Consider the following 12,310-nt stretch of genomic DNA (forward strand, 5'->3'; position numbering starts at 1 on the left):
TTTCACATGTACAAGTATGGATTCCACATCTTTGTAAAGGTGTCGTATCTATAAATAACCCCCAGTTGGAGCTTGGTTGAAGTATTGAGACAGCTGCCGGAACTGACTCGACCCTGCCTCTTCTTTCTCGGCCAAATAGTGACTGAGGGTTAGTCAAGTGTGGTACACGGCAGACCGCTGGACTACTCTTCATAGTGACTGTCAGGGACATAACAACAGAAATATGGCTCTACCCATAGACCCAATGGAGGAGCCGCGCATGTACCAGCAAACCTTGCTGCAGGACGGCATGTATGATCTTTTGGAGAGCGATATGATGGTAGATTGCGTGTTGAAGATCAAAGACAAGGAGTTTCCCTGCCACAGGCTAGTTTTGGCTGCCTGTAGCTCCTACTTCAGAGCTTTCTTTAAATCTGGTGTGGAAGACAGCAAGAAAAGGGAAATCGTATTGGAGGATGTGGAGCCTGGAGTTATGGGGATGATCTTGAAGTACCTCTACACCTCGAACATCAATGTGACGGAGCAAAACGTGCAGGACATCTTCGCCCTGGCCAACATGCTACAGATCCCTTCCATTTTCACAGTGTGCGTCTCTTTTCTGCAAAAGCGATTGAGTTTGAGCAACTGTTTGGCCATCTTTCGACTAGGCCTCATGCTGGACTGCCCTCGTCTGGCCATATCGGCGCGAAACTTCGCTTGCGAGCGCTTTCAGTTGATCGTTCGAGATGAAGAATTTCTGCAGTTGAACCCAAGCGAGTTGGCGGCCATCATGGCATCGGACACTTTGAATGTTGAGACGGAGCAGGATGTGTTTGAGGCTTTGATCAAGTGGGTGGGACACGGCCGAGAGACGCGGATGGAGGAACTGCCAGGATTGCTGGATTGTGTGAGATTACGTCTGGTTCCCCAGGACTACTTTGCCAAAACTGTGGAGCAACACGAGTGGTTGCGCTCCAACCCAGAGATCACCAAGAAACTGCAATTGGTTAAAGACGCCCATGCTGGGAAACTCCCGGAAGTCAAGAAGACTAAAAGCAAAACGAGTGAGGACAAGACGGATGGTGATGAAGGAAAGAATGAGGAAGACGACGAAGAAGAGGAATTACTTCCTGGTATCCTCAATGACAATCTGCGGTTTGGGATGTTCCTAAGAGATTTGATCTTTTTGATAAGTGACACTACGTCAGTGGCTTATGACCCGACGGGAAATGACTGTTATGTGGCGTCGATCTCCACCCAAATTCCTAAAAATCACTGCAGCTTGGTCACAAAAGAAAACCAGATCTTCGTGGCAGGTGGATTGTTTTTTGATGAGCAAAGCAAAGACCAGCAGATTTTTTTGTACTTTTTGCAGGTACAGCTTTTTGCCGATTTAATTTAAGAACTAGTTTCAGTTTGAAGACTATATCCTGGGAAAGCGAAATATCATGTATACATTATATAGATATAACCATACAGCCAAATATGGTTCTTAAATCATGAAGTATGTATCCTTTTGCATTTGTAAATTATGACATGTTGAATTTTTTACTTTTGGTACCTTGATAACAGTATGATCCAGCGAGCTCAGACTGGATGGGTATGCCTCCCATCCCCTCTCCTCGCTTCCTGTTTGGGATGGGTGAGGGTGAGAACTCAATCTTTGTGATTGGAGGGAGAGAAATGAAGGAAGGAGAGCAAGTCCTAGACACAGTCATGGTTTATGACAGACAGTAAGTATGTTAAAAAATAAAACCCCATGGCCACAACCAAAATTTCTATAAATGTATTTTTACAATAAACCCTGTTTGTTTGTTGTAGGTCTCTTAAATGGGAAGAGTCAGCTCCTCTTTCCTACCCAGTTTATGGTCATGGAGTAGTGTCACATGATGATATAATCTATGTGATTGGTGGAAAGGATGAGAACAAGGAGTGTTTGAAGACCGTGTGTGCGTACGACGCTAAAAAACGTCAGTGGAAAGATCTTGCTCCTCTGAATACTGCACGCTCACTTTTTGGTGTCACCATCCACAACAACAAGATCTATGTGGCAGGAGGAGTCACAGATACAGGCCTCACTGATAGCACTGAGGTGTATGACATCAAAACAAACAAGTAGGTGTTCCCACATCCCTGCCTAAACCACCCGAAGCTGGTTGGTTGGTCTTAGCTCTTAAGCTGGTTTTAACTGATTGTACCCAAGCTTGAACGGCTAATAATGTGACCAAAATCTTTTAAAACGAGCCTGCTGAACCAGCTTAACCCACAATGTAAAAAACTATGCCGTAGCATAAAGGTAAACTACTGGCAGCTAAGTTGCCAGCAATCTACTGTTAATTTACAGTTCTACTACCATTCTACCTGCCTGTAAAAAAATCTGTAGAAATTACCGTATTACTGGGTATTGCTGGCAGCTGGCTGCCAGTAACTTACTGTAGATTTTACATTTATGTTATTTACTGGCAACAGTTTGTTCAAAGTTAAATGAACATGAAACATTTTCAGTCTTTATCTTCTACAGGAAGTTACTGGCAACCAGCTGCGAAATTACAGCAATTTTTTTAACCTATAAAAATTTTTTATTTGGGAAGCCAGATGCCTTGAGTTTAGGATGCAAGCATGGAAATTTCTACAGTATTTTACTGTTTTGTTAAAAACAGAATTTTCCTGTAGAATCTGGCCATTCTTTACAGTGCAGGCTGGGAGACCAGCTAAAACAACCAACCAGCTTGGGCTGGTTTTAGCCTTTTAATTCTGCAAGGATAAACCATATAAACATTGACTATTACTATTATCTCTACAGTACATTTTTAATGTAAAATTGATAATTCACTGTAGGAAATTTGCTGTAGTTGTGCAGCTGGTTGCCAGTGGCTTACTGTGGAAGATGGAAGCTGAGAATGTTTCATGTTCATTTGGCTTTGAGCAAACTGTTGCCAGTAAATAACATACAGTAAGTGTAAAGTCTACAGTGAGTTGCTGGCAGCCAGCTGCCAGTAATACTGTAATTTCTACAGATTTTTTTACAGTGATTTAGCAAACCATTGATTCTGTAAAATTACAGAAAAAAATATTTTTGTATTACGGAAAATTTCTGTAATTTTTTGTGCCCGTTATTTTACGGTATTTTTCCGGCACCCCAACTGTTTTTGAAAAATTTTCTTTTTTGTCTTGTAATATATACAATTTGCTATAGGCTGTACCATAATTATCTTTGAATTGAAATGCAGTTTTATTGAAACGTCATTTGGTTTGTGTCCATGTTATAGGTGGTCAGAGTTTGTAGAGTTTCCACAGGAGCGTAGTTCACCTAGTCTGGTCACTGTGGGTGGTGTTCTCTATGCTGTGGGAGGGTTTGCCATGTTTCCTGTAGAGGACAGCGATGAACTTTTACCCCGGGAGATGAATGACATATGGAGGTGAGAAGCCAAAAACACCAGATTTTAAGTAGAACACATTTTCTGCATTTCCATTAAGCGAAATTAAAAAATTTCCACTGTATAGCTGTGGTCTGAATATCCAAATGTCATCTAAAATAAAGGTTCCTGTTCATTTACAGGTATGATGAAGCGGAAAAGAAATGGATCGGCATACTGAGAGAGATTCGGTACGCGTCTGGTGCCACAGTTTTGGGAGTTCGACTTAATACTCTTCGTCTCACTAAAATCTGAAACTGTCATCCAAGGACCACGAAGGCCACTGAAAGAATATACTTGTGGACAAATAATTTGAAAGTTTTTAAAAGCTGAATTCAGACCATGTTGACCAGAAGAGTCGAAGTGCTGACCAGCTTGTCATTCTCATTCCATGGCAATGATAATATTTAATCTTTAATCATTCAAACACACTTTATAAATTATCATTTGGAACAAAAAGAAATGTATTGTTACTAAAATCTTTTGTTATAGACAGAACTTTGTGTACAATTTATTGTTTTCTATTTATTGCCAAGGTTTAATTTCTGCTGTGTTCTTTACTGTTTGAAAGAAATCAAATAGCATAGTTTACCCAAAAGTAAAGAGTAAGATATTTCACAGAGTTTACTATTGAAATGATCTTTTTATTATGTTTCGTTACAGACAATAAATACTACTAGGTACAGTAAATGACATAAAATACAGCCAAATGTTATTAGCACCGCTAAACTCTAGTTTATTTATTGTTTAGTATTTGGTTGACACAACCAGCATGACTACTGTCTGCATGTAGTCTTTGTACACAAAGGTTACCATTGGGTTTACATACTAATATGTAGAATTAAAAACTTACGAACAGTCGCACTCATGACTGGCTTATGGTACTGTATGTTTTAAATATAGTACACCCAAAAATGAAAAAAAAAATGTTTTGTCAACTTTTACATACAATGAAAATAAATGGTGATCACAAAGGTTTTGGCCGAATAATGAGCAAAAGTTCAAATTTTTCTTCTAATAAAGGTATCAGACTTCATAAGATAAGGCTTCATATAGTGCACAGCTTGTTTGGACTACTATATAAAATAATTTAGGGTGATTTTATGTTCAAAGCTTGATATCCTTTAGTATCCATCAGCACCTATTTAACAGAAATGAACAGTTTAGACATTTTGCTTTTTTTGGTGTTTTATGGAAGAAGGTTGGAGCAAAATTTTCATTTTTAGGTCAACTATCTTGTAGGGGAAAATGTATATTTAATTTGGTAACTGCATGAGTTGTTTAATAAAAAATGACAATAAGATGAAATGAACTGCCAAAGTGCACATCATTATTTGCTATTATTCACTATAAAATATCACACGGCGTAACAAACTTGATGACAAATTCCCCTATAAGATTGTCCTATATCATTTTAAAAAACAACTAAAAAAACACAAATGTACTGATTTTTTACAAAAGCAATAAGAACACAAGTATTTTTCAATAAGCAGCAAACCAGGAATAATAAACTCTTAAAATGTAAAAAAGTTGAAATTTTAAATGCTTTGATAATTTATTCCGCTTTATAACTATATAAAAACAATTTTCTGGATGTGCAAAAATTTTAAAATAAATTTTAATGGTGTACTACAACAACTTCAGAAACAAAGGTCTATTAAGCCTTCAGTTAAGATGTCATATGACTTCACATTAAAAAAAAAAAAACGAAGAAAAGGAAACACATTTGGACTTAACAAAACTGCTCTGAATCATTCTGCAATATTTTTTTTTAACAAAACCTTTCATCACAACATAAATATCCACATAAAGTGCACAAATAAAGAATTTTGTGGTAATTCACCTTTTGTTAAGACCATAAAGCAAATATTGCATGTGCATGTTTTGCATAATAAAAAACCTTTTAGGAAAGTACTTTAGGAAAGCAGTTTTCAATATTTCAACAAATCTTAACATATTCCAAAGCCAAAATCATTACTTTAGTATTTAAATTTGAACAAAAACAGATGCAACACTTAAGTATATTAAGAACAGCATTAAAGACTGATACAAACAGGTCTGTAAACTCTATTAAAATAAGGTGGGCATAAGGTGCAGCATGACACAAAACACTAACATCAGGGGTCAATCCGTGGCAAAGTTATTTCCATGTAAGACTAAAAGGCTTACACAATCTTCATCTGGCACAACATTATTGCAATATATTAACAATTTCTGCATTAAAACAACTTTTTATTTTATATTTTATTTATGTCTGCCAAAGTGCAAAGGTATTTTTAATTGTCACATTCGAGACCATGGCAAATCTCTTTTAAACGCTTAAGGCAAAACTGACTTACAATGTCAGTCCGATCCTAACAAATCTAATATAAACTTTATCAACCACTCACCGAATTTCAAAAAAATCGAACAGTTTACGCCCTAAAGAAATATTAGGAACCATTTCAAACCACTTGTTCTGGAAAAGTTTTTTTTTACTTAATAACATGACTCTTAACTAAAGTACTGTATGTAGCCTATAACAAGGTTCAAGATGTAGAGCAGAAAGTTTAGTTTAAAAGTTTATTAAATGTTTTTATTAATGCTGACCTTTGCATCTCATCATATTCATTTGACTCTGTAGAATATAAACAAGGAAAAACAATTGAACAGAAACTGACAACAGCTACATTAATTTATTTACAGACTATTATGTTTCAATAGCTATAAATATGTATATTTTTTGTGTATAAATATTAGGTAATTCCTATTATAGCTACTACAGTTTACTGCTCCTAGAGTTAAGTGTAATTACTTTAACTATGTCTGCTTTGTGTATATAAATCCTTTTTGTAAGTGGCTTAAGAAATTGTAGGCTATATATATTATCTATCAACTCTTCATGAATCTCCAGTCTGTTCAGAGTCTATGTGGCTTCTCAAAAGGACACACTCTCAGAAAAAAGGTACAAGAAGGTCCAAAACTGGGGTGGTACCTTTTCAAAAAGTACACATATAGGTACTTTAGAGGTCATAAAAGGTACATATCTGTACCAAAATGGTACTTTATAGGACCTTTTAAAAAGGTACCATCCCAGTGACAACTTTTGTACCTTTTTATTGGGGAGTGTGGCAAACAAGATACCCACATTGCACAAAAGGCCATCATTTATCATAAACAAAGAGCCTTTTTGGCATATTTCTAATATTAAAACTGATGTAAAAAAACATATGGTACACTGGGTATAAATGTGCACTGACAAAAAAGGTACAAAAGCTTTCACAAGGAGGACAGTATCCTTCAAAAAGGTCCTAATAAGTGCCAGATATGTATTTTCACCCCAGCGATGGCTTTTGTACCTTTTTCTGAGTGTACGATAGCTACTCATCACCTTTTAGTTTTTCCAACTAAACGTGAAGTAAACGTGAAAGTGTTTTCACATGACAACAAAAATATCACTAAAAACTTGGTGTACCATAAAGCATTTCAAATATTTAAACATATTTTTAAACCAAACACACCCCATCGTTTATCCAAATTTAACATTGCAACAAAACACCTTTTCAATAAAAGAAAGTGGTTTAGGCTTTTTTAGGATTTTTGCCATTACATACAGTATATGGCCAACACAGAGTAAAGTGCTTGGTAACTTTTGAACAAAAAAAAAAAAGAATTGTGAAACATCTTTCTTTGGATTTTTTTCAAATGAATAAAGGTTCCTTTAAGCATCCTATATATCCTTAAGGGCCCTTGCTACATTAAACCAATTCTTTAACCTGTGCCCTGCACAGACTGTACCTCTCCGAATATACAGAAAACATTATGAGGGCAAAACCTTCAAAGACGAGACAATATAAATACATCTAGGCTTGCTGCAAAAATAAGGTGCTGGAGTGATTATACACGTATCATATTTAGTTATGTAGCATATTTAGTAATATTGGCTAACAGGATTATATTACTGCAACTTATCTGGATTTGGTTATGGTGGGGGAGACATCTGCTACATTTGTCTTAAAAGCTATTCTGAGTTTGCAATGTTCACACCAGACAGATATACTGTATTTATCTCTTATTGCCAGTGAGTGTCCTAATCTCGACAAAGCATAAAAATCTATAGCCAAAGGATGTAAAAAGGTCAACGCTAAACCTGTGGCTCACACTAAATACAACACGCATCAACAAAAATGATGAGCACATTGTTTTCTTTATGTAATACGAGAAGCTTATTTGAGCAGTATATAAAATATCTCTATGAGAATAAGATACGTGAACATTTGCACAGTTTCCAAGGAATATTCAGTGTTCAAACACCCGTCGACAGTCTTGGACTTCGCTCGGTCTGTTTGGAAACCCCTTGCGCAGCGATTTACATTTGATGTAAATCACAAATCTCACGTGGAGTCAGCTACTGTAAGCTTGGGTTTCATCCAATAAAACAATAATCAACGATTAGTTGTTACTGGAGTTAACCCTTTCAGTCAAAACAGGGGCGGAGGAGGAGGGACACTTACGATGGGATGTGTCCGAAGGGAAGCGAGAGAGACTTGACCTGGTAGAGACTAGACGCCTCACTGGGAGGGGTCAAGCGCTGGCTGGGTATCTGATTGGCTGGTGTGTCTAAGTCGGTTGATGTGGGGTCCAGACCCAAAGAGATGGGGTCGGGTACCATGGGGTTGCTGACCTGGAAGCATTTCTCCTTGTGGGCTTTGAGCATGTTGGAGAAGCGGAAACGCTGGCCGCAGACGTCACAGGGGTACGGCTTCTCGCCCGTGTGAGTGCGACGGTGTCGTTTCATGTTGGGCCGGCTTGTGAAGCTCTTACCACAGACCTCACAAATATACGGTTTCTCTCCTAATATAGACAAAAAGACGGAAGGATTAGTCAATTTTCATGGGGAAAAAAATCCAGATAATTTACTCACCACCATGTCATCCAAAATGTTGATGTCTTTCTTTGTTCAGTCGAGAAGAAATTATGTTTTTTGAGGAGGGCATTCCAGGATTTTTCTCGTTTTGATGGACTTTGGTGGACCCCAGCACTTATTAGTTTTGGTGCAGTTTAAAATTGCAGTTTCAAAGAACTCGAAACGATCCCAAACGAGACATAAGGGTCTTATCTAGCGAAACAATTGTCTTTTTTGGAAATATGCACTTTTAAACCACAACTTCTCTTCTTCCTTCGGCTGTGTGACCTCACATAATTGCGTAATGACGTGGAAAGGTCATGTGTTACATATATGAAACGCACATTTGCAGGCCATTTTAAACAATAAACTGACACAAAGACATTAATTAGTATTATTCAACATACAACAACGTCAGAACGGTCCTCTTTCTCCACACTTGTAAACACTGGGGCGTAGTTTCGCATACGTCATCACGTCAAGAGGTTAAATGAGGTTGCGCTGGCGCGTCACAGGACCAGAGAAAGACGAGAAGTTGTGGTTTAAAAGTGCACTTTTTTTCTTGCCAAAAATGACAATCGTTTCGCTAGATAAGACCCTTATGCCTCGTTTAGGATCGTTTAGAGTCCTTTGAAACTGCAATTTTAAACTGCATTAAAACTGGTAGGTGTTGGGGTCCATTAAATGAGAAAAATCCTGGAATGTTTTCCTCAAAAAACACAATTTCTTCTTGACTAAACAAAGAAAGACATCAACATTTTGGATGACATGGTGGTGAGTAAATTATCTGGATTTTTTTTAAGAAAATTGACTAATCCTTTAACATATTTGTGCCTTCTTTGAAACCAAAAAATAGATAAATCATTTTGGGGTGAACCAACCCCTTAAATCGTAAGTAATTTTACCTTTCAAAAAATGCACATCATATGAAAAAGCTGTCACTGGGGTTAAAAAGGTCCTAATATACAGTGGGGCAAAAAAGTATTTAGTCAGCTACCAATTGTTCAAGTTCTCACACCCAAAAAGACGAGAGAGGCCTGCAACCTCCGTCAAAGGTACACGTCAACTATGAGAGACAAAATGAGAAAAAAATCCAGAAAATCACATTGTCCGATCCTCTCAAGAATCCATTTGCAAACCATGGTGAAAAATAAGTATTTGGTCAATAACAAAAGTTTATGTCAATACTTTGTTATATACCCTTTGTTGGCAATGACAGAGATCAAACGTTTTCTGTAAGTCTCCACAAGGTTTTTACATATTGTTGCTGGTAGTTTGGCCCGTTCCTCCATGCAGATCTCCTCTAGAGCAGTGATGTTTTAGGGCTGTCGCTGGGCAACACAGATTTTCAACTCCCTCCCCACATTTTCTATGGGTTTTATATCTGGAGACTGGCTAGGCCACTCCACGTCCTCGTTATTATTCTTCCGAAAACCACCCTAGTCGGCCCTGGCGGTATGTTTGGGATCACTGCCATACTGAAAGACCCAGCCACGTTTCATCTTCAATGCCCTTGCTGACGAAAGGAGGTTTTGAGTCAAAATCTCACGATACATGGACCCATTCATTCTTTCCTTAACTCGGATCAGTTGTCCTGGTCCCTTTGCAGAAAAACAGCCCCAAAGCATGAGGTTTCCACCCCCATGCTTCACAGTATGTATGGTGTTCTTTGGATGCAACTCAGCATCTTTCTCCTCCAAACACAAGAAGTTGAGTTTCTACCAAAAAGTTCTATTTTGGTTTCATCTGACCATATGACATTCTCCTAATCTTCTTCTGGATCATCCAAATGCTCTCTAGCAAACTTCAGACGGGTCCGGACATGTATTGGCTTAAGCAGGTGGACACATCTGGCACTGCAGGAATTGAGTCCCTGGCTGCATAGTGTGTTACTGATGGTAGCCTTTGTTACTTTGGTCCCAGCTCTCTGCAGGTCATTCACTAGGTTCCCCCATGTGGTTCTGGGATTTTTGCTCACCATTCTGGTGATAATTTTTACCCTATGGATGAGATCTTGTGTGGAGCCCCAGATCGAGGGACATTATCAGTGTTCTTGTATGTCTTTCATTTTCTAATAATTGCTCTCACAATTGATTTCTTCACACCAAGCTGCTTACCTATTGCAGATTCAGTCTTCCCAGACTGGTGCAGGTCTACAATTTTGTTTCTGGTGTCCTTTGACAGCTCTTTGGTCTTGGCCATAGTTGAGTTTGCATTCTGACTGTTTTAGGTTGTGGACAGGTGTCTTTTATACTGCTAACAAGTTCAAACAGGTGCCATTAATACAGGTAACAAGTGGAGGACAGAGGATCCTCTTAAAGAAAAAGTTACAGGTCTGTGAGAGAAAGAAATCTTGCTTTTTTGTTATTGACCAAATACTTATTTTCCACCATAAATTGCAAATAAATTCCCAAAAAATCAGACAATGTGATTTTCCGGATTTTTTTCCTCATTTTGTCTCTCATAGTTGAAGTGCACCCACGATGAAAACCACAGGCCTCTCTCATCTTTTTAAGTGGGAGAACTTGCACAATTGGTGGTTGACTAAATACTTTTTTGCCCCACTGTATACCAATTCGGTGCAGATAGGTTTGATACATTTGGTACCAACATGTACCTTTGAGATATTAATATGAACTCTTTAGGTGCAAAAATGTACGTTTGAAAGGGTACCGCCCCAGTGACAGCTTGGGACCATTTTTCTGACAGTGTACTGTAAAAGAATAAACAAACGAAGAATGAGATTTTCTGTGAATGTTGCCTATGAATATAGCAGGTTGGTTCCTACCAGTGTGAGTCTTCATGTGTTCATCAAAGTACTGCTTCATGTTAAAGTCTTTCCCACACCATTGGCACATGAACTGCTTGTGTCCGATGTGGATGCTCATGTGTGATCTCAGCTGGTATTTGTACTGGAACCTTTCACTGCAGTTCTACAACACACAAGTACATTACACATTAAATACAGCTTATGTAATAAATTAAATATAGAAGTGGCTGTAAAATCTGCCATGTACAATACATTCTCTATTTACTGTACATCCCGGTCTGTGTCATAAATTCAAAAATGATGCCAGCATGTACTGTAACGTGATGGTGGCGAAAGCTCACCTCACACTTGAAGGGTTTTTCTCCAGAATGCTGAAGCGAGTGCACTTTAAGAGACATGCTGCGTTTAAAAGACTTCCCACACGTCTCACAGGTGAATGGCATGTCCTTTGTGTGAGCTGGAGATCACAGAAGCAATAAAAAATAGCATCAAACCTCTTATTTTTACCCTACAACCACCTGTCACAAAGCAACACATTTTCATAATTCACTTGAATTCTAAAGAATGAATCAAGTCCATTGGACACATTTAATCTTAATGAATATTTTGTTTTACACTGTAATTCAAATGGATTACACCTTATTCTGAATTCTAAAGCAAACACTAAAATAAATGATATCTTATAATCTGATACATTTAACAGATTAGACAAATAAGAAGCTTTTAAAGAAAAGCCCAAGTTCAATTGTTTTTCATTGGACCTCATCAAATTGTGCTACAGTTTAGTGTAAAACAAGATCTTACATTATTAATAAATGCTTGCTTGTCTATGTCAGATGTGTAAATGTCATATGTAGCCCTGCGGACAATTAAGTACGTTTTTGTAGAAGGAAACACTTGAAGATAAGAAATTTCCTCTTTGCAGTCAGGAGTGATAAAACAATAAAGCCTCTGTGCTCGCCTATGTCTGCTCTGGACGGCATAGGAAGGTCACAGTGGCTCCTTCCCACCCATACAGCAGAAAGCTGGGTATTTCACTATTGTGTCTGACCATGCTCTGGGAAGATCAGGCTTCAGGAGTTGAAAGTACAGTACGGTAAAACGGCCGAGACCAGGGTGTGCTGTATTACATCTGCCTGAAGGTTTTAATTTCAGCAAGGTCTTTATGTATTAGACTGCAAGGGTGCTGTATTTAGCAGAATTTTGACTGCCACCTTGTGGTGACAGGTGGAACTGTTATTCGATGTCTCAGAGTCATGT

The 12,310-nt window shown here is 38.0% G+C and overlaps 2 protein-coding genes across 2 annotated transcripts in view; one reads left to right on the forward strand and one right to left on the reverse strand.

Annotated features, from left to right (window-relative positions):
• On the forward strand, positions 1 to 4,253 carry klhl40b (kelch-like family member 40b). Its single transcript, XM_055181595.2, has 5 exons — positions 1 to 1,354; positions 1,552 to 1,712; positions 1,801 to 2,094; positions 3,249 to 3,398; positions 3,539 to 4,253. The coding sequence occupies exons 1-5, from the start codon at positions 224 to 226 to the stop codon at positions 3,648 to 3,650; spliced, it is 1,848 nt and encodes a 615-aa protein (XP_055037570.2). The 5' UTR covers positions 1 to 223; the 3' UTR covers positions 3,651 to 4,253.
• The window catches only part of zbtb47b (zinc finger and BTB domain containing 47b), a 26,329-nt gene continuing 18,037 nt past the window's right edge, over positions 4,019 to 12,310 (reverse strand). Inside the window, exons 5-7 of the mRNA XM_055183026.2 lie at positions 11,392 to 11,507; positions 11,069 to 11,213; positions 4,019 to 8,228 (exon numbers count right to left, since the gene is read on the reverse strand). Of these exons, the coding sequence (XP_055039001.2) occupies positions 7,885 to 8,228; positions 11,069 to 11,213; positions 11,392 to 11,507 (605 nt within the window). The 3' untranslated portion in view covers positions 4,019 to 7,884. The remainder of the gene's footprint in view (positions 8,229 to 11,068; positions 11,214 to 11,391; positions 11,508 to 12,310) is intronic.

Source organism: Misgurnus anguillicaudatus, chromosome 25 (assembly GCF_027580225.2).
Source record: "Misgurnus anguillicaudatus chromosome 25, ASM2758022v2, whole genome shotgun sequence".
NCBI classification, from domain to species: domain Eukaryota; kingdom Metazoa; phylum Chordata; class Actinopteri; order Cypriniformes; family Cobitidae; genus Misgurnus; species Misgurnus anguillicaudatus.